We start from the raw sequence: 25,913 nt of genomic DNA, 5'->3' as shown, positions 1-25,913 counted from the left end.
GCTGTCGTTTCTTCGATTACTGGCCTTTTCTCCGAATTAGTTGCCAAATGTTTAAGCCTTTCTGTAGTTTCAGCAACTGTTTCTTCAATCATACCATCTAGTGGTGGAACAGGTACATCTTCAACAGTTATCATGTCGTCAGTTGATGGATTATTGACTGCTTCAAGTACAAATGGAGCTTCAGTTGTTTTTGTTCCTTTTCTGTTTTGTGTGTTCTTTGCATTAGTGGATGGCGCCATTGTTAACACCTATTTCCTTATGAGGTAAGGCTTAATGTGTCAACAAGATACTAGAAGTAATCTAGCTTTCGGAGGGCGGAGTGTTGCCGATTGATTTTTACCCTTGGGAAATAATCCCTGCAGACCCGGTTCACAAGTGTAGAAACTTGTGGGGTGGCTTAATCAATCTGTCATCCGTAGAGCGTAGAAGTGCTAGCCGGATGACTTCTAGTGAGAGAAAGTAGAGAGAGAAAGAGAGAAGTGAAGTCTCAGCTCTCAAAGTTATCAGAATATCTGAACTGTGTAAAATGACGACCCAAGGGGTCTATTTATAGTGTCAGATCCACCAGATTGCTTGGGGACACGTGTCAAATAATGATACGTTCTGTTACTTGTGATCCAAAATTTATGCTGAAGGTGGCGTTCTACGGCCAGGGCTTACGCGCTAGGCGGCCTTCAGGTCTTATGCATGACAGAGCAGCCTGTACAGCGGAGAATGCTAGACGGACAACTCCACAAAACTGTTGTTTCCAGCCTTCCTGATGCTACTTTTATGCACCCATTATGCCTTTTATGTGTGTATACAATAGGATACACCATTATATACTTTATATATATGGATTGGAATAATAATAAATCTCTTCGTACTAAGCTATTACGTGTGAATCTTAACTATATGTACTACTTGGTTAATTCATATCACTAATATGCTATGATGTACATCCTTCGTTAATGACTTAACAATCATTAATCACTGCTTCAGCACAATAAACTCCATTTCATAATAAACCAAGTGTATTATTCAAATACTTTTTTGGTTTTACACTTTCATTTTCGACACATTCGAAGCTTTCTAGAAAACCTTATTTCATGTCTTGTGAATTGCACAAGGATTTCATGAGCACCAACATCATACACCGAGCTATATCAATAACAATGAACGATGAAGTATTGATTCATAACTTCATTAGCGAAATATTTCGCGACAATTATGAAATCTCTGAAGTTTTGGAGATTATTTATTCACATTTCAACCGTAAATCAAATGAGTTTAATATTATATTAACTCATTAAAACTATATTATATCTGAAGAATACATATATGAACGTATATCTTCATAAAGATTGTAATTAAAAAAAAAAATTGTACAAACTGTTAATTATGAAAATATTTTAACGGGTAGGTAAAACTCGAGAAATATTTATATCTTACATTAATATGTTACATTGTACATTCTTCAATTCTGATTCAATAATCATTAACTATACTACTTACAATCACAAGAAATATGTATCCATTTACTAAGGAACAACCATTTTCATACAAATCAAATTACATATTCTGATTTTGACATATCAGAATCCAAGTAAAAGCTTTAGCAAATGTTATCTTCCTAAAGATCACTACATTCATGAATTATATTCATTCGTATTCTATGATGAATTATCACATCAAACCATCGAACTTACCATTCCTTACTTTTGAAAATCACAACATTTCTTCGTCAATCGTTAGATCTATTGATGGATGCATCTTACGCTTAAACACTTCAAATTCAAAATTCTTGAAAACATCCTTTAATTCTTGACGATCACAATCAGCGTTTAAACATCTAAAAATGAAATTTCTTGAAACCATCTCGGATTGATAACCGATGATTCAAATATGGCTGCATTAAATACAGAGGAAACAGCAAAATTTTAGATGGTCTTAAGGGCCAAAAGTTTGATAATAAAGAATGGTACGTTGGAAAAGCTCAAAAGAAAATTGGGAACTGAAAAACGGATTGAGCAAACTATGAAAGAGACTGTGGACAAATCACAAAGATTAAACCTGCCTTCAAAGAATCCAAATGATTCAGTATCTGCTGAAGTCATTAACGAATACCTTGCTCCTGACTCTAAACCTTTACGGACAAATCTTCTTTATCATCCTTCGATATTAGAAATTCTAAGATATCATCGTATCCTTCGTTATAAATATCCTCTATATTTCTGAAGATATCTTCATAACGATTCTTGTCCGCAATTAATTATCTCTTTGCGATATCTTTATTACATCATAAAGGAAACTGTATTAGTTTCTATATTCTGTAAAATTCAAGTTTAAATTATAAATGTTTTGAAGAAGTGTTGGGAATTGAAGCATGAGTTAGTATAATATAATGACGTCAGGCCAACGTGATTATATTACAGTAAGTCATGCTAAATTTTTAATGGAAGATGATGATTTATAGACTTTATAATCATTATTTGCCATGTTACACGACTCTTACATTCTACTTAACCTCTGAACATATCAAGAAAATATATTCTTGATAGTTCCATCCTCAGTAATTCTGGTAATTTACCAAATCAAATCGTGATATTACGCTTAGAACAGTAGGGCCTTTCGAAACTTCATACCTGCAAATTCTGGACCATTACTCGCTTTACTTAGAGTCGAGAGGAGAATAAAAAGGCAAAGAGCTCCGACATATAAGGGAAAATATAAAGCCCGATAACAACACGGTAATTACAAACCGTGTATATCAATGCGTATAGCAACATAAAGACATGGGAGAATTAAAAACACTATAACCCCAAGAGCATAGTAGAAGTAAACAGATCCCTCTGATGGTAAAAGAAAGAGAAGAATAACTGCATATATGGTCAATATAATAACAAGTATCAATATAGGATTGAGCATATTAACAAATCTTTTGGAAGTATAAATTTAGGAAGAAAGTATAGAAGTGGTGAAGATAATGAAACGGAAGAAGCTAATTTATAGAAAAATTTCCAAACACATCAATCGAGGCAATTCACCGTATTTAATCAAAGAAATCTCAAAATTTCGTAAATACCGGAGAATTAAATCTTATAGATTACGAAGATTTCCTTTAGTCCCTTGAATTCCGGAAATCAATCGTGACTACGTCAAAAGTTAAGGCGAACATTTAATTTTCTCATTCACTCTTTTACGATAGCTTCGTTTATACGCTTCCTATAATCGAATCGTTTTATCCATATTATTCAATAGTGATAAAACTTTATTTTTCAACTTATATTCATCATTACAATATTCTTGTTGTAAACAATGATGATATCTATCAAATTTCATAACTATAATTTTCATAAACTACTCTCTGTTTTGTCTGCCCTAATATTGTGGCATAAACGCTCAAAGTTTTAAATGAGCTCAATACTATTCATAACACATTTCATGTGTTCAGTTTACTTAAATGCTCGTATAGCACCATCATCCCTTTGAGGATAACCTAGTCAAATGACACTCTTGTTAATCCTTTAGATAACCTCCGCATTAATGATAAAATGCACTTCATAGAAGAACCTGTAGAAATTATGGTTCAAACGCTTGAAACAGAACAATATTATATCCGTTGGAATTCACGAAAGGCCTCGAGCATACCTGGGAACGTGAAGACCAAATAAAATGTAAATATCCTCTTCTATGTACGAACAACGCCGATTGATGGCAACAACTAAATTTCGGGACGAAATTTCTTTAACAGGTAGGTACTGTAGTGACCCGGAAAATTTTGACTAATTTTAAATCAAATCTATATAATTTAATATTTCTGACACGATAAGCAAAACCTGTTATGCTAAGTCTCAAATTTTTATTTTACTTTATTCATTTACCCTTTTGACCATTCCGACGATTGACGAATGTTATTACGTGTATTAAATATATATTTGTGTATGTGTGTATATATAAATATATATGTATGTATATATATATATATATATATATATATATATATATATATATATATATATATATATATATATATATATATATATATATATATATATATATATAATTAGAGTTAATATTATTGATTTCAGGGACAAAATCATTTTTAGAGTGATGTTATAATAACCCAAGTAAATATGTATATTAAATTAAATACATATATAATTATAAATAGTGTAGGTTAAAATGTAACCCACTTATTAATAAAATCATATTATATCTTTATATCGTTATAATAATAATAAAAAAACAGTAGCTAGCTCGTGAATAATTAATAGTAGTATAGTATTACATATTTATTATTATTTTGGACTAGAACTAAAATAAGAGTACACCAGTTCTATCAGTATTGCAAGTCCTACATATTAACAAGTCACCTACTATTATCTTTCTAGAAGTTATAGATAAGCACAAAATATATGGAATTAATTTATAGTAATCAAAATTATGATAGTAGGTGGCAACAACTAAGCATTCTGTATCTTTAAACCATTGTGGGCGATTGAATATTTTAAATACCCCTCATTCGGTGGGTTTATTTCTCTTATTCTTATTCTTATAAATCATCCTAGAACTAAAGCATAAAGAATAGTAGGTTGGCTATCAAAGAAATTTTACTATACAATTTGGTTAGAAGGCTTGTTTATCCAAAGGTTCGTGAATACGAGTACAACCCTACACTTGTTCAGTGCCATCATATGCATAATTACTACAACTTGTCGTATCGTATCGTGAGTTTTCATAGCTCCCTTTTTATATATTTTTGGGCTGAGAATACATGCGCAACTTTTATAACTATTTTACGTTTAGACACAAGTACTCAAACTTTTATGCTATATACATGCTTTGTCATGCTAAATCCCTGCCGTAATATCATTAATTGCTGAGGTATAAGATGCAAACTTAGTTATTGTGAGTAGCGCTACTGAGAGTGACGTCTCTAGTCAGTTGACCGTTGGTCTTTGACTACATAATAATGATACAACGACACGAATAACAAGTGTCACGGGGTAACTATTGTTTAGTCGCGATATTACAAACTCAGCATTACTTTTAGATTGGTATTTCTATATCAATCAACAATTAATATTGATATTTCTATATCAACTTTATTAAATCTTGTGGTCTAACACTATTATTGAAATCATATTTATGATAAACCTATGAACTCACCAACCTTTTGGTTGACACTTTTTAGCATGTTTATTTTCAGGTCCTACATAATGCTTCTGCTGTGTATTTGCTAATTGAAAGCAACATTTCAAAGAGTCATTCATGGATAATTTAAAGGACTTGCATTTGCTAATTTGATGATGATTGCTTGCCATATTTGGAGTCTTCATTACATATTATATCAATTAAAGACATTTAATGCGTTGTTCATTAAATACAATGTAATCTATTTATCTTTCGCTGCAAAACTCAATAAAACGTCTCATATAGAGTCGTTCTCGTTTATACAACTGTAATTTTATATAATTAGTCACAAATACCCCAGGCCCTATTTGGGGGTGTGACAAAAATGTTCGTAACGCGTTCGAAAAGCCATTTTCTCAATATCTTCCTCACGGACCCGCATTTGGTGATAGCCAGACCGTAGGTCGATTTTAGAGAAATACGTTGCACCTTGGAGTTGGTCAAATAAATCGTCAATCCGAGGCAATGGATAACGATTCTTGATCGTCACTTTGTTCAACTCCCGATAATCGATGCACATCCGCATACTACCATCCTTCTTCTTTACGAATAAAACCGGAGCGCCCCATGGCGAAGCACTCGGTCGGATAAAACCCTTTTTCAAGTAGCTCTTGGGTTTGATTTAACAACTCTTGCATTTCCGTCGGCGCTAAACGATAAGGAGTTTTAGCAATGGGAGTAGCTCTCGGAACCAACTCAATGCGAAATTCAACTTGTCTTTCCACCGGAACACCCAGTAACTCATCCGGAAAAACGTCTTCAAACTCATTTACCACCGGAATTTCACGAATGGATGGTGGCTCATCTCGAGTATCAACAACATGGGCAAGAAAAGCCATGCCACCACTAATAAGGAAACGATGTGCCCGTGCAAAAGTGCATATCGGCACAAGTCTTTTCCGTTTATCACCGTGAATAATTAACTCTCCCCCACTAGGGGTCTTTACACGAATAAATTTTTCATGGCATGCAATATCGGCTCTATTATGATCGAGCCAATCCATACCAACAACGATATCAAAATCGCCCAAAGTCATCGGGATGAGATCAATTTTAAGTTTTCGGCACCAAACACGACATCACAATTTTTACACACATCCACCACTAGCACCGTTTTGCCGTCCGCTATTTCGATTTCTACCGGAAAACTTAACTTAGCTAACGGTCTATTAAGTTTAGGCACAAATTTTGAAGATACAAACAACAAATTTGCACCGCTATCAAATAGAATTCTTGCCGGATTAGAGTTAACCATAAAAGTACCTGACACAACTTCATTGGATTGCTTGTCCTCATCATTGATCAACAAATAGTTGCGACCCCTAGCCGTACCCGCCGCCTTCTCTAGACGCTTAACATTATCGTTTCGCAAATCGGGACACTCCGGCTTCTTATGCCCTTATTTACCGCAATTAAAATATGTGAGCTTGTTTCCGGAAGATGGTTTCGAACAATCACGAGCCATATGACCCGCTTGCCCACAATTGTAGCACGTAAAAGAAAAACCACCGGAAGCGCCCTTCTTCACGCTATTGACACTTTCAGCACCCTTCTTGTGCTTGTTCTTCTTGTTTGAAATGTTAGAATGACTAGAACCTTCAAACTTTCTTTTAGAAAAAGTGAAATCACTTCTCTTTGGAACCTCCGGCTCAAAACCCTGAGCCAATTCAAATAAATCTTCAAAAGACTTAGCCGCTCCTCGACTAATCTTACCCTTATACTCATCATTCATGGTATGGTAGAAATCTTTCATTAGCTTGTGATCGTCACCAACATATTCTGGACAAAAACGAGTCTTTGCTAAGAAGGTAGACTTGAGAGTAACCAAGTCCATTGAACCTTGTTGCAAATTGTGCAACTCGTCCCAGATCCTATCAAGATCGGAAGAAGTTCGGTATTCTTGGAAAAATTCTTTCTTAAACTCCTCCCATGTCAAGCTCATGCATTGCTCTTCACCATATAATTTGATTTTATCGTCCCACCACAACTTGCCTTCTTCGCGCAACATGCTAGACCCATACCTCGTCTTCTTCTCCGGAGGACATTCCGCGGTACGGAAAGCTCCCTCGATATCAGAAATCCAACATGTGCTTTCCAAAAGATCCCGTACCCCATTAAACATCGGGGGTTGAGCATCCTTGAAATTTTTATAATGGAAGTCCCGCCTTCCATTCCCACCGTTACCATCACCCCCTTCACCACGAGGATGAATGTTTCTAGCTTCTAATGCCTCCTCGATCGCGGCATTCATTCGCTCATTTATCATTTCGGTTACTTGCCCATCAACCGACTCTTGGAAAACCTTTCGAACATCATCAAAAAAAATCCTTTTTAGCCTTTTAAAGATGGCCTCAACCTTGGTCGTGAGTTCAACGTCCTCACTCGTAGTTCCATCATTGGTGTCGTGTCCATTTCTCATCTTCAGTCTATAAAACGAAGTAAATTAAGCAACGAAACGAAAGGACTTAACACATTTGTATATACATACACACCACACTACCCCATCTTGCTCAACAAACGTCGTACATCGCTTGTTTGACACGATTTGAACCCGTAACAATGGTAGCTAATCATTGTTACGCGATCACGTCGCATTAATTCGCTAGTACAACGTCTATCTCGCTTGATGATTGCTAAGACAACACAAAATAGTTAGTGCAAGGTTAATTCACATAAACCTAAGCACTAATCAACTCCCGGTCCGACCCGTCTCCTACAAATCCCGCATAAAGCGCATACACAAATAAGTCTAAGTCTAGGCACCTATCTCAAGTCGCCTAAATCCCTTAGACCATGCTCTGATACCACTTGAAACAACCCAACCCGTATTCCATACGATAAATTTTTTTTTATTATTTAATACACATTTACGCGCCAATTAAATATGTAGACCATTCCACAAGTTCCATTTAAAACGTACCACAATTTAAATGTTTACAAGGCACGAAGGCCATTAATTAAGTTTAATACAAGTTCGACCCACTACAAATGATAGTTTATAATCCAAACGACACCTCGAGCATGGTTTGGGACTAAACTATCCAAAACGTTAGGCCAACTTCCAAAAGCTCCAACGAAACATCATCAAAGGACACCTAGTGCCCAACAACCCCTCTTCCCCTATCCGCACATGTATCTAAAAGGATAAACAACGCGAGGGTAAGCTAAAACTTAGTGAATGCAATAATTATACACATACATATATAATACACCTACTTGCAAACACTCAAATACACATACCGAAATACATGCTAGCAACACAATTAACTTATCATCCATACGAGACTACCAACCTCCAATACCACAAGCTAGCATAACAATCGCATAAATATATATATAACTCGAACAATATACTAAGCCTTCACTTACAACACAATAACCATGGTTAACCAATCGTACAAGGGAATGGCGCCCGCGAAAGGCCATCGGAGTTCACAACATCCATTAGTGTACTTAGCACCTCGTATCACTAACCCCTGGGTGGCATCTTAACACCTCGATACTTCACCCTCGGGTGGCGTCTAAACACCTCGACACTTCACCCTTTATTATGGAGTGGCGTCTTAACACCTCGACACTTCACTCCTTGGTGGCATCTTAACACCTCGATGCTTCACCTTGAGTAGCATCTTAACACCTCGATGCTTCACTCGTCACGTGAAACGTGGTGTCTTAGCACCTCGACACTTCACATCTCACGCTACAACAAATAGATACATTATATACTTACACATATAATTATTCCACTCACCTTAACGATTCGGTGACGGTTTTTTACTTCCGCAAGCTTCAAAGCAAAGTACCTAATATAATAAGTACTTCAATCAACACATAATCTAGTTGGACTAATTACCAACAATTCACTTATGTGCATTTAATGACTTAATGCATTAAATGCCCCATTTTCACCAAAACCGCCCTCAAGGGTCAAGACTCAACTTCAATCACTAAAGCTAGTGAATTAAAGTCTACTAAAACAAACTTAGGGTAATTCATACCCATTTCACCCAAACTAGGTCAACATTACTAGTTTGACCCATTTCAACACTTAATACCTACAAACTTGGTCAACTTAACCCATTTACCATTCTTTCAACATTTAACAAATGTTTTAGTGCTTAACAACAAAATTAACACTTACAAATCTCATTTCATTTTACCAAAACCCTAGATTGTAGCTATTAGGGTTTCCTTTCATCAACATAACCCACATCCACCCATATTACCCCCAAATGGGTCTTACAAGTTCCAAATGAACCAAACCCTAGCATAAACTAATTAAAACTCAAAATATGGAGTTAGGACTTACCAACACTATCCTCTTGTAGCTAAGAACAAGGAGAACAACTTTAATTCTTACTCCAAGGTTTGATTCACAAATCTTCACTCTCAAATCTCACTTGAAATCAAATGGGTTTTTAAGTTTTGAGAGTAAATGGAGAAAGAAAAGGGAAATGAAAATGAATAAAATGGATGAGTGGTGGATGATTAGTGCTCCAATCAGATCTAGACGTGAAAAGACGATTTTGCCCTTGAACCACTTATTTTAAAACAAAAATCTGGAACCAGTTCGCCCAGTGGGTCGCGGCGCGGCACCACTTGTCGCGGCGTGGCGTTTAACGTATTTTACGAGTTTTCTTAAATCATTCCTGACTCGGATTCTAGTTATTTGTCGCGGCGCGACCCTCTTCTCCGCGGCGCAACATATAAAGGGAAACTCGACCCTTCTTAACACGCCTCCTGACTCTGGTTTGAGTTCAATGTCGCGGCGCAACAAAGGCTTCCACGGTGCGGCAATGGCCTTCAACTGAGCCATTCAAAAAATTTACACAACTTAACGATTTATCCAATTTGTACACTTCGTTCACGCTTCCTATGCACGTCTAAACCTCATCTTTAGTCTCACAAGCCTTAACATCAACAAAGATTCATGCATATAACTATACATGCATATATTCTAAACACACACACACACACACACACACACACACACACACACATATATATATATATATATATATATATATATATATATATATATATAATTACACAATTACAAACACTTAGGTCTTTTAATCATATAAATGCACAAGTTATAAGCGTACTAAAATTTAGTTTGTACCTTTAAATATGTACGGGAAAAACAGGATGTTACATAATGGAACATCTGGAGACCATGAGTTAAGAATTTTAGGAGTTGAGCGAATAATCCATGGGCCCGATTCTAGCACTCCTTGCAAACCTGTTTCTGATGCAAACTTAAAAAAGAAGAAACCCTTAGAGTTCATCATTATTTTTTCCAAACCGAAATTCTTCCATACATTAGTAACATAGGCTTTAACAACCAGATATGCCACTCGTTTGCCTAGAAAATACCCATAAAGAGTATTCTTATACCGTTCATTCACTTCAAGAATAGAATCCAATGGCAACTCAACATCTATACCATCATCTAAACTAGCAGAAGGCTCAATGAACCTAAAATTCACTGTCTTTTTCCGAGAACTTAATCCCCCAGCTGCATGAAGATATGAACCAGAAGGCATAGTAATACCCTCCTTTGAACCATTCAGACCTATTAGTTTATCATTATCAAGAGAATCTAGATCAAGATCTTTGTTCCTTAGTAAATCAATGTCACCAAGTTTCTTTCCACTCTCCTTAAAAGTAGGATCTTCATCCTTAACATTGGAATCGATCTCTTCATCAGAAGAATCTGAAGCCGTCGCAACACTTTTTTTATTGTCACCCATTTTAACAACATGAACCTTTGTTGCATCTTCATTAGTATCAGATGGTGACGAACAAACTTGACAAGTTTGTCATTATCTTCATCGATGACATACTTATTTACTCGAAGGATGATCAAGAGCACGAAGAACATTTGAGAAAAGTGCTAGAGTTGCTAAGAAAAGAAAAACTGTACGCTAAGTTTTCAAAGTGTGCATTTTGGTTAGAAGAAGTTCAATTCCTCGGTCATATAGTGAATAAAGAAGGTATTCAGGTGGATCCAACAAAGATTGAAACCGTTGAAAAGTGGGAAACCCCAAAAACTCCGAAACACATATGCCAATTTTTAGGAATAGCTAGTTACTACAGAAGGTTCATCCAAGATTTTTCCAAAATAGCAAAACCCTTGACTGCATTAACGCATAAAGGGAAGAAATTTGAATTGAAGGATGAACAAGAAAAAGCGTTTCAATTGTTGAAGAAAAAGTTAACTACGGCTCCTATATTGTCATTACCTGAAGGGAATGATGAATTTGTGATATATTGTGACGCCTCAAAGCAAGGTCTCGGTTGTGTATTAATGCAATGAACAAACGTAATTGCTTATGCGTCTAGACAATTGAAGATTCACGAGCAGAATTATACGGCTCATGATTTGGAATTAGGCGCGGTTGTTTTTGCATTAAAGACTTGGAGGCACTACTTATATGGGGTCAAAAGTATTATATATACCGACTACAAAAGTCTTCAACACATATTTAATCAGAAACAACTGAACATGAGGCAGCGCAGGTGGATTGAATTGCTGAATGATTACGACTTTGAGATTAGTTACCACCCAGGAAAGGCAAATGTGGTAGCCGACGCCTTGAGCAGAAAGGACAGAGAACCTATTCGAGTAAAAGCTATGAATATACTGATTCACACTAACCTTACTACTCAAATAAAGGAGGCGCAACAAGGAGTTTTAAAAGAGGGAAATTTAAAGGATGAAATACCTAAAGGATCGGAGAAGCATCTTAATATTCGGGAAGACAGAACCCGGTATAGGGCTGAAAGGATTTGGGTACCAAAATTTGGAGATATGAGAGAAATGGTACTTAGAGAAGCTCATAAAACCAGATACTCAATACATCCTGAAACGGGGAAGATGTACAAAGATATCAAGAAACATTTTTGGTGGCCAGGTATGAATGCCGATGTTGCTAAATACGTAGGGAAATGTTTGACATGTTCTAAGGTCAAAGCTGAGCATCAGATACCATCAGGTCTACTTCAACAACCCGAAATCCCGGAATGGAAATGGGAAAACATTACCATGGATTTCATCACTAAATTGCCAAGGACTGCAAGTGGTTTTGATACTATTTGGGTAATAGTTGATCGTCTCACCAAATCAGCACACTTCCTGCCAATAAGATAAGATGACAAGATGGAGAAGTTAGCACGACTGTATTTGAAGGAAGTCATTTCCAGACATGGAATACCAATCTCTATTATCTCTGATAGGGATGGCAGATTTATTTCAAGATTCTGGCATACATTACAGCAAGCATTAGGAACTCGTCTAGATATGAGTACTGCCTATCATCCACAAACTGATGGGCAGAGCGAAAGGACGATACAAACGCTTGAAGACATGCTACGAGCATGTGTTATTGATTTCGAAAACAGTTGGGATCGACACCTACCGTTAGCAGAATTTTCTTACAACAACAGCTACCATTCAAGCATTGAGATGGCGCCGTTTGAAGTACTTTATGGTAGAAAGTGCAGGTCTCCGATTTGTTGGAATGAAGTGGGGGATAGACAGATTACGGGACCGGAGATAATACAAGAAACTACCGAGAAGATCATCCAAATTCAACAACGATTGAAAACCGCCCAAAGTCGACAAAAGAGCTACACTTACATTAAAAGAAAAGATATAGAATTTGAAATTGGAGAAATGGTCATGCTTAAAGTTGCACCTTGGAAAGACGTTGTTCGATTTAGTAAACGAGAGAAATTAAATTCAAGGTATATTGGACCATTCAAGGTTATTGATCGTGTCGGACCAGTAGCTTACCGACTTGAGTTACCTCAACAACTCGCGGCTATACATAACACTTTCCACGTCTCGAATTTAAAGAAATGTTTTACTAAAGAAGATCTCACTATTCCGTTAGACGAAATCCAAATCAACGAAAAACTTCAATTCATCGAAGAACCCGTCGAAATAATGGATCGTGAGGTTAAAAGACTTAAGAAAAACAAGATACCAATTGTTAAGGTTTGATGGAATGCTCGTAGAGGACCCGAGTTCACCTGGGAACGAGAAGATCAGATGAAAAATAAATACCCGCACTTATTTCTAGAAGATACGTCAACACCTCCAACTGCTTAAAATTTCGGGACGAAATTTATTTAACGGGTAGGTACTGTAGTGACCCGAACTTTTCCATGTTTATATATATTAAATGAAATTGATATTTATATGATTAAGTGTTTCCAACATGTTAAGTAATCAAACTTGTTAAGACTTGATTAATTGAAATAGGTTTTATATAGACAATTGACCACCCAAGTTGACCGGTGATTCACGAACGTTAAAACTTGTAAAAACTATATGATGTCATATATATGGATATATATATATATATATATATATATATTTAACATGTGATTATGATAAGTAAACATATCATTAAGTATATTAACAATGAACTACATATGTAAAAACAAGACAACTAACTTAATGATTTCGAAACGAGGCATATATGTAACGATTATCGTTGTAACGACATTTAATTGTATATATATATATCATATTAAGATATATTAATACATCATAATATCATGTTAATGTAATAATTTAACATCTCATTTGATATAATAAATAATGGGTTAACAATACTTAACAAGATCGTTAACTTAAAGGTTTCAAAACAACACTTACATGTAACGACTAACGATGACTTAACGACTCAGTTAAAATGTATATACATGTAGTGTTTTAATATGTATTCATACACTTTTGAAAGACTTCAAGACACTTATCAAAATACTTCTACTTAATAAAAATACTTACAATTACATCCTCATTCAGTTTCATCAACAATTCTACTCGTATGCACCCGTATTCGTACTCATACAATACACAGCTTTTAGATGTATGTACTATTGGTATATACACTCCAATGATCAGCTCTTAGCAGCCCATGTGAGTCACCTAACACATGTGGGAACCACCGTTTGGCAACTAGCATGAAATATCTCATAAAATTACAAAAATATTAGTAATCATTCATGACTTATTTACATGTAAACAAAATTACACATCCTTTATATCTAATCCATATACCAACGATCAAAAACACCTACAAACACTTTCATTCTTCAATTTTCTTCATCTAATTGATCTCTCTCAAGTTCTATCTTCAAGTTCTAAGTGTTCTTCATAAATTCTATAAGTTCTAGTTTCATAAAATCAAGAATACTTCCAAGTTTGCTAGCTTACTTCCAATCTTGTAAAGTGATCATCCAACCTCAAGAAATCTTTCTTATTTACAGTAAGATATCTTTCTAATACAAGGTAATACTCATATTCAAACTTTGATTCAATTTCTATAACTATAACAATCTTATTTCGAGTGGAAATTTTACTTGAACTTGTTTTCATGTCATGATTCTACTTCAAGAACTTTCAAGCCATCCAAGGATCCTTTGAAGCTAGATTTATTTTTCTATTTTCCAGTAGGTTTATCCACAAAACCTGAGGTAGTAATGATGTTCATAACATCATTCGATTCATATATATAAAACTACCTTATTCGAAGGTTTAAACTTGAAATCACTAGAACATAGTTTAGTTAATTCTAAACTTGTTCGCAAACAAAAGTTAATCCTTCTAACTTGACTTTTAAAATTAACTAGACACATGTTCTATATCTATATGATATGCTAACTTAATGATTTAAAACCTGAAAACACGAAAAACACCGTAAAACTGGATATACACCGTCGTAGTAACACCGCGGGCTGTTTTGGGTTAGTTAATTAAAAATTATGATAAACTTTGATTTAAAAGTTGTTCTTCTAGGAAAATGATTTTTATTATGAACATGAAACTATATCCAAAAATCATGGTTAAACTCAAAGTGGAAGTATGTTTTCCAAAATGGTCATCTAGACGTCGTTCTTTCGACTGAAATGACTACCTTTACAAAAATGACTTGTAACCTGTATTTTCGACTATAAACTTATAATTTTTCTGCATAGATTCATAAACTTAAATTCAATATGAAACCATAGCAATTAGATTCACTCAAAACGGATTTAAAACGAAGAAGTTATGGGTAAAACAAGATTGGATATTTTTGCTTGTTGTAGCTACGTGAAAATTGGTAACAAATCTATATTAATCATATCATAGCTAACTTGTATTGTATTATACATGTATTCTAATATATTATGTTATCTTGGGATACCATAGACACGTATGCAAATGTTTTGACATATCATATCGACTCATCTATATATATTATTTGGAACAACCATAGACACTCTATATGCAGTAATGTTGGAGTTAGCTATACAGGGTTGAGGTTGATTCCAAAAATATATATACTTTGAGTTGTGATCTAGCCTGAGACGTGTATACACTGGGTCGTGGATTGGGTCAAGATAATATATATATCAATTTATTTTCTGTACATCTAACTATGGACAACTAGTTGTAGGTTACTAACGAGGACAGCTGACTTAATAAACTTAAAACATTAAAACGTATTAAAAATGTTGTAAATATATTTTGAACATACTTTGATATATATGTACATATTTGTTATAGGTTCGTGAATCGACCAGTGGCCAAGTCTTACTTCTCGACGAAGTAAAAATCTGTGAAAGTGAGTTATAGTCCCACTTTTAAAATCTAATATTTTGGGATGAGAATACATGCAAATTTATAAATGTTTTACGAAATAGACACAAGTAAATGAAACTACTTTATATAGGTGAATGATCGAAGCCGAATATGCCCCTTTTTAGCTTGGTAGCCTAAGAATTTGAGAACAGACCCCCAAATTGACGCGAATCCTAAAGATAGATCTATCGGGCCCAACAAGCCCCATTCTGGAATTTGGAATGCTTTAGTACTTCGAAATTATCATGTCCGATGGGTGTCCCGGAATGATGGGGATATTCTATATGCATCTTGTTAATATCGGTTACCAGGTGTTCACCGTATGAATTATTTTTATCTCTATGTATGGGATGTATTGAAATATGAAATCTTGTGGTCTATTATTTCGATTGATAAATATATAGGTTAAACCTATAACTCACCAACATTTTTGTCGACGTTTAAAGCATGTTTATTCTCAGGTGATTATTAAGAACTTCCGCTGTTGCATACTAAAATAAGGACAAGATTTGGAGTCCATGCTTGTATGATATTATGTAAAAAAAACTGCATTCAAGAAACTTATTTTTGATGTAATATATTCTTATTGTAAACCATTATATAATGGTCGTGTGTAAACGGTATATTTTAGATTATCATTATTTGATAATCTACGTAATGCTTTTTAAACCTTTATCGATAAAATAAAGGTTATGGTTGTTTTAAAAATGAATGCAGTCTTTGAAAAACGTCTCATATAGAGGTCAAAACTTCGCGATGAAATCAATTAATATGGAACGTTTATAATCAATATGAACGGGACATTTCATCATCAATATTTTCAAAACTACATGCCATCCATAGATCTCCAAGAGGGAATGTTGATACTGATCCATCTACTTATAAGATGCCAAATATGAGTACTAACCTCATAGTTAGCGAAGTAAATGCAAATGCCATGCAAAAACATTTATCTTGATGAAAATGAACTTGTACCATTGCGTTGATCAAGAACAATGATCCAAATAAAGGCTATTGATCAGTCTTCAAGCACTTGAAACAGAAAATATGTTATTGCCATCTTCAAACCATACCCAACGGTCTGAGCCATGTGAAATTGTAATCTGCGCAATCAATGAAATAAGACCAATAAGTTGCTCATGCTCGAACCTACTTCTAGGAGCCCTTCACCAAAACTAATTTCAACCTAAATATGAGACTCTCTCTTCAACAATTGAATGTTTATTAGTGTCAAGTGTGAATAGTCTATGAAAGCAACTAGCTAAAGTGGCACCTACGAATCTAACCAAAATTTGGTTAACCCCCGTTTCCAACTAGTATGTGCAACTGTAAAGCCCAAGGTTTCTTTGCAGGGTTGGAGGAGCGAGGCCTTTTACCTCCTTCTTCTGCTACCCTTGTTTATAACAATTCGTCCAATGTAATTTCGTATTCCTTTGCTTCTAGGTCGAGGAAGAAGATCAATATCAATAAAGTGAGTGGAAAAGTGCATAGAGGAGGTTTTTTAAAAGCCGCAAATGAGTATCTGCGGCCGTTATTTGTTTTTTTGGCATGTTTTGGTTCTCTGTTGTTTTTTTCTGAATATTTTTACTTAGTTTGTTGTTTGGTTGGGCTCGGTTTAGGCTCGATTTTAGATAGCATAATTAATGATTTAAGTTTAGGTTTTTATTTTCTAGCCTTTTCATTTCTTGTTTGTAATATTTTGTTGGTTCTTTTGTTTTTCAATAAAAGCGCCTCATTTTATATTATTCATTATTAGCTAGGGATGGCAAAAAGACCCGCACCCGATGGGTAAACTCGAAACCCGACACTTTTCGGGCGGGTTTGGGTCCGGATTTCGGCTCGTGGGCCGGGTATGGGGATGGTTTTATATTATTTTTGCGAGTTCGGGTATGAGGATGAGTTTAGATATAAACCCGTATACCCGGCCTGTATACCCGACCCATATACCCTTATACCCGACCCGAAGGGAATTTCAATCTTATTAATAAGAATTAATAAAATTTAACAATATTAATATAAGCTACAATGTTATATTGTACTATTGTTCAATATTTATATATAGTCATTTAGATTTAACACTCATTTTTATAACATTATGGAAACAAAAATTGAAATAGACGAATGATGAATGAGAATGAGTAACAACATAGATATTCGATACCTGCGATAAATCCAGTAACCCGAGTGTTAGTACGTAAATGGGGATCCCCGTTTACCCGTGGGAAACCAGTTGGTTAGTAAGTTAATGGAGACCCGACGGTTATGGGTCCGGGTTTGGTACAAGGTTTCTTAACCGGGTTCGGGTCTGAGATTACCTAAACCCAACCTAAACCAGACCCGATACCATCCCACGCAAAACAAGTGGTGTCTACGGAACAAAGGGATTCCTGATCGGGACACCTCAATCTCGGAACGGGAAGTGATGCAGGCAGATTGGGTAGTTTTTGACAAGTTTGAGAACGTTTAAGGGGTAAATTGCAATGTCGGTCTAGTAATGTCGGTTTAGTAATGTCGGTTTAGTGGGTATTGTTACTCAAAAATGCAGAAAACAAGTTCATTTGGAACTTACAAGAGTGATTAGAGAGTAATGAAGAACCAAGAGCAAGTAACATCATCATTATCATCTTCAGTTTTTGGGTGAGATTTTTAACCTATGAATGTTAAAAATAATTAAGGTTTATGTGAATTTTGGGAAAATAAGATGAATGGAACTTAATGGGATGGGTTTTCCTTGCCAATGGTGTATTGAGCGTGCTAGTAACTTTATTGGAATGATTATGTACAGTTTTGATGATGATTATGCTGGGAAGATGAGTTAAAGTGTTGATTAATCATGTTTTGAAGAAACTTGCACACTAGGTGTTTGATGAAATGCTAAATTGTTGATTTTGTAATGAGTCAAGAATGATACTAGCATGTAATCTATGTTATGCTTAGTTGAATTTATAAATTGAGTTATGATGTTGAAAGATTGATGTTTGTGTTTATAATTCTTAAGAGTAATAAGTTGAAGTTAAATTGGTGAATTGGAGTTATAATAATGTAATAAGAAATGATGATTTATGGAAGAATGTATGAAAAGATGAATTTAGTGAATAAAAGTGTTTATAAAACTGTTAAAAGGTTAGGAGGTAGAATGTAGCTTCAATGAGTTTTGAACTAAAAGATGATTTATGATTGTTAAGTCTAGTGGCAAGTTAACTTGAAAGTTGACTTTTGAATTGAGAGTTTGACAAGTCAACTCTCATAAAGAGAAATGTATATGCAACTATGAGAAGTTGATTGAATTAGAGTGTGATGAATGTTATGTAATAGTATATGTGAAAATGGGTTGTAAGCGATATGAGTACATTCGTGTATGAATATCACTTACAACCATAACAACCATAACTTGTATGACGCGGGTTGTGAGGCTTCGGCTAAGCACCCGTAATGTAGAGTATGATGCAAGTGCAAGGCTTAGACTTAACACTTGTAATTTGTGTATGATACTTGATTTGACTATGGCTAAACAAGTAATGTACAGGCGGATCCGCAATTGCAGGGTTTCATGTATGAGTATGTGATTTATTATTACGTTCTCTATTATGTTGTACACTCGCACTATTTACTAGCATTTGTAATCACTGGTCATTATATGCTTACCCCGTGTGTTGCTATGTATCTTATAGGCACAAGTGGTATAAAGGCTAGTAGAGAAGGTAAAGGAAAACAATTTGAGTTTAGAGGAGCTAGCACCTAAGGTATGTGGATCTCTAAGCTCTCTTGAATTACCGAATGATGAATGCCTTGAGTAAACAGCCACATTTTTGAAGATGTAAAGGTATGGTTTTGGAATTGTAATGTGATACTTGCTATGTGTGATTTGGTGTAAATGGGTCATATGTTTTTCAAAAGAGTTGAAATGGTTTGATGTCAAAAAGGGGTTTAACTATTCATGTGTATGGTTTGGGAAGTTTTGAATGAAATGTAAAGCAAATGGTAATGTTTTAAAGCATGTTTAAATGTATGAATTGATGTGTAAAGTGATGTCAAGTTTGTATAACTCAAGTAATGTATGATTTTGTATGTTTGATGTTTAATGCGTCAAGGTGTTATGATTTTGAACCAAGTGTCGTGTTTTAAGAATATGCGTCGAGGTTTTGTGATTGAATTAAGTGGTATAATGAGTTTGAATGATTGTGAGTATGTAAACAATTTTATGTCTTGATGTTTTAGAATGAAATGAAGAAATGAATTGTTATTGTTAAAGTTTGTTTTCGTAATGTTAAGTGCAGGTTTAGAAGTCAGATATTTAGTATTTGAAAATGGTCTTTTGAAGTGCTGATTGATATAGGTGTCAAAATGGGTCAAATGCAGCAAAAATAGGTCAAATCCCGGTTTGGGACGGGTAAATCTCGTACCAGGATCGAAAGCAAATAGCACATACAGCTTATAATACACATACAACATAAATAACAACGTATGTTGCTAACAAGAAACTTGATACTACATTCCAATATCATAAATAAACTTTGATATTTCATCATGTGCTAAAGTTTTACTGTTTCGAAGCTTGTAACGCTTGCAATATAATGTTTGTACCATTTGGCTGACGATTTTGGGGTCCTTTTAAGGGTTTTATAATCAACATGGTAAAGCCCGAATCGAATTGTGTAGCCAGAGAGCCACTCAAAGTTATCCAGCAACGACCAAGCAAAGTAACCTCTAACGTCTGCTCCTTTCCTAATCGAATGTATAAGCAAAAACAATACATCATATCATATAATAACGACTTAACGTTCGAGCGATTAGATTATAAACTTAAGTGGTACATTGTTTTTATGTGAGAAGGAACAATAATAATAACATATACCTTACTGCAGATTCTAGTGCATCCAAATAGCTCTTCATGTATTCTACCCTTCTGTAGTCATTAAGAAAATCATCGATGTTTGAACCGAGCTGGTCCAACACTCCCAAACCTGCAAAATCCACACATTACGCTCATGCCATATGCGATATAACACAAAACAAAACTTGAAAGGGACCTAAGCCTTTCTTATTCCTACGAGTTCATATTATCGTTAAACTCACCATTTTCTGTGATGTACACGGGTGTATTATTGTATCTGTTGGTGATATATGTCACCATCTTTTCTATTCCCTGAGGATTAACGTAAAGCCAATCCACTTCGGTCTGCATATGTCCCAAACAATATAAATCATAATCATTATTTTCGTACGTGTCTATAACAATAGTGGGATGATAAAGTTGTAAATTTCGTACAGATTTTCCGATTGGAACATTGTCCTTAAGTGCAGTTCTAAGATAATAGCCTTCTGTTTTAGAAACGCCCGGGCCTTGTTCACACGTCGAGTGTAAACAGTCTTTTGCATAGAAACTTGTATAATGGTTAATGCCAATGAAGTCTAAACCATTCTTGAGCTTTACCAAATCATCATTTGAGAATTCGGGTAATAAAGATCCTAAAATGTCCTTCATTTCTCTAGGATATCTTCCGAGTATAATTGGGTCTAAGAACCTAAACAAAATTATTGGATACGACTATTATATTTATATAATTATTATTTTAAACCACGAGTGTGAGGAATGATGAGAAATTGAAGGCGTGATCTTACCAGTTTAGGTAGAAGGATTGAGCTCTCTCAGCAGCTTGTTTGTCTTGTGCGGAGTTGCTTATGGGTTCGTACCACACGGCGTTCATAACAATTCCTATAATACCCTTATGTATACTCTGTATTCAGTGAATACTAGTTAAAGGTGGTATTATAAATATATCAACATATATACTTATTAAAAAATATCTCTCAAAGCAAATGCAGGCCCCCGACCCATTTCAAATTTCTCATAACACAACTCGTGTGTTTAGCCAGCGGTAGTTGATGCCCAACTGAGTATAAGGGTAAAAGGGTAAACGGATAAGGTTTTTTTATTCAGGCTACACGAGAAAGGTGAGTATTTTTCTATTCAGATGCTGCTAGTGAGGTTTGAACCTGAAATCTCATTTGAGAAAATCAAGCCCCAGCCACTAGGCTATGTTGGGATGGTTAACGAGTTAAGTATAAAATTTGGTTAATTACTAATTTGGAAAGATTAAGTTTATGTGTGGTATTTGATGTTGAGGTTGTAGAGTTTGAACAAAACAAGAAAGGAAAGGAAGCTGGTGACCAGGGTCAGATCATTGTTCGCGAGCCGAGGAATCAAAATGCGAGAATTGGTATCAAGCAATTGTGGAATTCTGTTGATCTAGACCTCGCGGATCGTGAGAAGAGGGTTCAAAACGCGACGTTTGACTTGTCCAGCAAGTCAGTTTAATTGTTTCCTTATTTTGTTTACACCTATAAATTGTAACCCTAGGCTCTTGTAATTGTGCAGAAAAAATATAGTGAAAAATCTCTAGTTTGCACCCATGGACTAAACCCTTTTCCGTGTTAAGAGTTGGGATACAACCACGTTAAATGCTTGTGTCGTTTACGTTTATCGTTTTGCTTTATTTTTCCGTTGTTTGTGGGTTTGTGATTGGTGCAATTACATGTCTTGTTTGGATCCTACAAATCCTAACAATTATTTGTCTTAGTTACGTTAAAAGAATAGTACCTTATATTTGGTCCGGTATATTTGAACAGCTGCAGCATGAGATAAGATCATATTATGAGCAGCGATAAATGGCTCGGTTTCAGAATCTCCAGATCTACAATTCCCAAAAGAACCGGAGCACCTCTCGGGTGGGTAAATGCCAGATCGATAACCACGAATGGCAACAACATTTGGTTCATTGAAGGTCGTCCAATATTTGACACGATCCGCATAGTAATTGAAACATATCGACGCGTAGTATGCAAAATCTTGCCTGAAATAAAAAGGTAAATTTCACCTTCAGTGTTGGTAAAATTTGGTTATTTTCTATTCGCAGCAGGTCAAATGGATAAATTTACTGAACTGATCTTAAAATTAAATTGGCTAAATGTGTCAAATGTTTCTTAATAGTTTCTCTAATGATAAGAAGAGTAGTATAGTTTGTAATCATGTGTGATACAATTAGTTTATGAATATGTTAAGTTTAGAGGTACTTACTGAATTTGGGGACTTAGCCAACCACCATATCTATCTTCAAGTTCTTGAGGTATATCATAATGAGTCAAGGACACAAATGGTTGAATTCCTGGCAAAATAGATATTTGGGATTTATATAAATCATTGTTTTGAATTCGAATAACGATGCGACAAACATAAAAGTCAGAAGTGGATAATTTAAGGATGAAACAAGGGAAATGTAATGTAATGTCTACCTTTTCGTAAAAGGGCGTTGATCAGGTTGTCGTAGTGCTTTATTCCAGCCTTGTTAACATTACCAAATCTTCCTTCTAAGTCAAGAAACAAGAGAACAATGAAGTAACAAGTCACTAATGAAGTAACAAGTCACTGTATGTATGATATCAGTAGACAATATTTAACAAGATATCATTATGTAGTAGTATAATCGCATACAATGATAATATGTCAAATTGAGATTATTAAATAATCAGTATCATCCTACGTCAGCGTTGATATAAGATAACGTCATTTAACCTTGTGTTGTAGCTCAAGTGGTAGTGGTCTGACACTCTTTGTTAGAGGTTAGGAGTTCGACTCCCGGGGACTACAACATTGCACACAAGGTTATCCCCATGACCTTGAAATCCACCCAAGGTTGCCTTTCGCACATTGCGTTGAGGCAGCGGGGATGAGAGGGGGGGTTTACCGGCCATCGGATTGGTATGGATTTCCTTCAGGGTAGCAATTGGGGGCGGGTTATTCAACTGCGGGAGATGATCACGTGGGTGGTTTAGTCTTCCCGAGTGATCCCAAGCTGCTGTTAGGGAAAGAAAAAAAAAAAAAAAAAAAAAAGATAACGTCATTTGCACGTTATGTTTATTGTACAAGTTGTTACATTCTGAAATATGTTTTACTTCAAAAGCTCGGACAGTTTGTAATTAAGAGAAGATTAAACAAGTAACTCACTAGGTAAAATTCTAGCCCAAGATATGGAGAAACGGAAGGAATTTGTTCCCATGTATTCCATCAGCTCAAGATCTTCCTATACCATGCTAAAGAAGTTTAGCACACACATAGTTGTAGTTGCTTTGTATTAAAAGGTAAAAGAAAACATTATGGAGAATGGAGTAAAATGAAATCTAAATAAATATTGCATATAACTCTGCTTCCAGAAAATGGATATGTCAAATAGGATTAATCCTAGAATTATCAGTTGTCAATTATGATGCCCCAAGCTCCTCAATATGTTCATAGGTGTAGAAGGCAAGATTGGCGAAACCATAAATTTTTTTCACTGGGGGGAAATTTTTTTCTAAAAATGTCACACATTTACTATAATATATTTCTTCCATTTTTCCATGAAAATACAAACTTTTGGGTTGAGGGCAAAATCTTGAGCCTTTTGGGCGAAATATGGAGCCTTTTTGAGGCAAAATCAAATTTTAAGTCTGAAAATATTGAAATCCGGGCAAAATCAAAAAATTCAAAAATTTTATCACTGAAAGATTCAAATCAACTAGAGGCGGGTGCCACCTGTTACGAATTTGTGAAGGCCCTAACAAGACAAGCGATTGATCATAATCACTAACCCACGAACGAGAAATGAATAATTAAAGCAAAACGATAAATAAACGACACGACATTTAAAGTGGTTATATCTCAACTCCAAAACACGGAGAATGGTTTACTCCACGGGCACAAACCAGAGATTTTTCACTATTATTTTCGTGCACACTTTATAGGTTACAATGGGTATGTATTTATAGGACAAAACGATAAAAGGAAACAAAATCTTTCGACTTGACCAGCAAGTTGGCAAGCCATCGTGACCGGGACCATAGCATCGCGAACTCGATGCTCCTTGTTCCAGAACCTTCTTCCTTTTTCTTCGTTTAATATCTTCAATACTCAACAAATCTCCCACTTTGAAGATCTTGAACGAACCCATACCAGATTACCTGTCAATTGTGTTAAATAACTCCAGATTAGCTGATTACCAACTCCTTTTGATACCGCCGGATGAGACACCCGAATCACGCCGCACTTCACTCGTTAGCCTACAAGCAAGTGAAGTCTTTCGACACCAAAAAACACCGCTGTACGATAATCCAATCTCATAGTTACTAGCTTGGGCCATCTCGATTTCTTTCGCCACCATCTTCTAACACGAAGATCATCTTCTTACACTAGAAGACCAATTGAAGTAAGCGAGACTTCAATCTTAGGATTCTTCCATGAGACAACACCGCCTCACACATCGATCTAGACCTGTCCAATCCCGAACACACATGTCAACGACCACCTTCGTACAGAATTTCCCGTCTATCTATGATTTCCGTTACCGACAAAAAAAAGGAACCCCAATAGACACCTTTGTAGACTATTCTTCAAAATACCCTAGTGAGAACGCAATCACCATCTTGAAGTCTATCACCTTTTCAACTTTTCGCTTTCTCGTTGTTACACTAACCTCCTCATAGCTATGAATTTCACAAACCCCATCTTCTCATCCCAAGCACGCTCCCACTGTACGAGTAAGAAATAAAACCGCGGCTACTCGAGAAGAAACTTGATTTGTATCACCGGTTAGTCACAAATTACTTTGTCATCGGATAGTAAAACAAGTATTCGAAGCCCTACTGTTACCGGAATCAACACACTAAACATGAGAACATTAGAGAAACAAGTCGCTCAACCATCTCCATAACCCATTAGTTATCTAACACCCACTATCTCGATAACTTCCGTCGGTTACCAAACTCATACCGAGTTTCCGACACTCTCAACGATCCTAGAAAGCTCAAGTTTCGGGACTTACAAGATTATCCGCCCCTCTTCCATCACCTACAGACTTCTAATTGATCACCATCGAAGAAAACTGCTCATTTTGTTGAAACATCAACCAAACCCGAGCAACCATCGAACGCGTTCTATCCGACACCATTTGACAACCAATTTCCTTAGTTACTAGGAACTCTAATCCGCCCGCATATTCCATAATCCCTGGAATATTGACCATACACTTGGTCACCACATTTTAAAACACGCAAGTATCAACCTTCC

At 35.6% G+C, this 25,913-nt stretch overlaps 1 protein-coding gene across 1 annotated transcript; it reads right to left on the bottom strand.

Annotated features, from left to right (window-relative positions):
* Positions 1-20,343: 20,343 nt before the first annotated feature.
* Positions 20,344-23,892, bottom strand: LOC139864497 (beta-glucosidase 47-like). The gene is made up of 9 exons (XM_071853081.1): positions 23,817-23,892; positions 23,105-23,179; positions 22,890-22,977; positions 22,413-22,665; positions 21,434-21,549; positions 21,081-21,336; positions 20,888-20,990; positions 20,667-20,775; positions 20,344-20,536 (listed from the first exon to the last, which is right to left on the bottom strand). The coding sequence occupies exons 1-9, from the start codon at positions 23,875-23,877 to the stop codon at positions 20,344-20,346; spliced, it is 1,254 nt and encodes a 417-aa protein (XP_071709182.1). The 5' UTR covers positions 23,878-23,892.
* Positions 23,893-25,913: the final 2,021 nt, after the last annotated feature.

This window comes from Rutidosis leptorrhynchoides, chromosome 8 (assembly GCF_046630445.1).
Source record: "Rutidosis leptorrhynchoides isolate AG116_Rl617_1_P2 chromosome 8, CSIRO_AGI_Rlap_v1, whole genome shotgun sequence".
Taxonomy (NCBI): Eukaryota; Viridiplantae; Streptophyta; class Magnoliopsida; order Asterales; family Asteraceae; genus Rutidosis; species Rutidosis leptorrhynchoides.
This window is presented reverse-complemented; position numbering and strand designations above follow the sequence as displayed.

What these genes read in the sequence shown, in the direction of transcription:
- LOC139864497 (XM_071853081.1), bottom strand. Translation starts at nt 23,877, where the DNA reads ATGGAATACATGGGAACAAATTCCTTCCGTTTCTCCATATCTTGGGCT. An exon ending in TTGGGCTAGAATTTTACCTA is followed by an intron (nt 23,180 to 23,816) that starts GTGAGTTACTTG and finishes TTCTTGACTTAG; the next exon opens with AAGGAAGATTTGGTAATGTT. An exon ending in GCACTAGAATCTGCAGTAAG is followed by an intron (nt 20,537 to 20,666) that starts GTATATGTTATT and finishes ACATTCGATTAG; the next exon opens with GAAAGGAGCAGACGTTAGAG.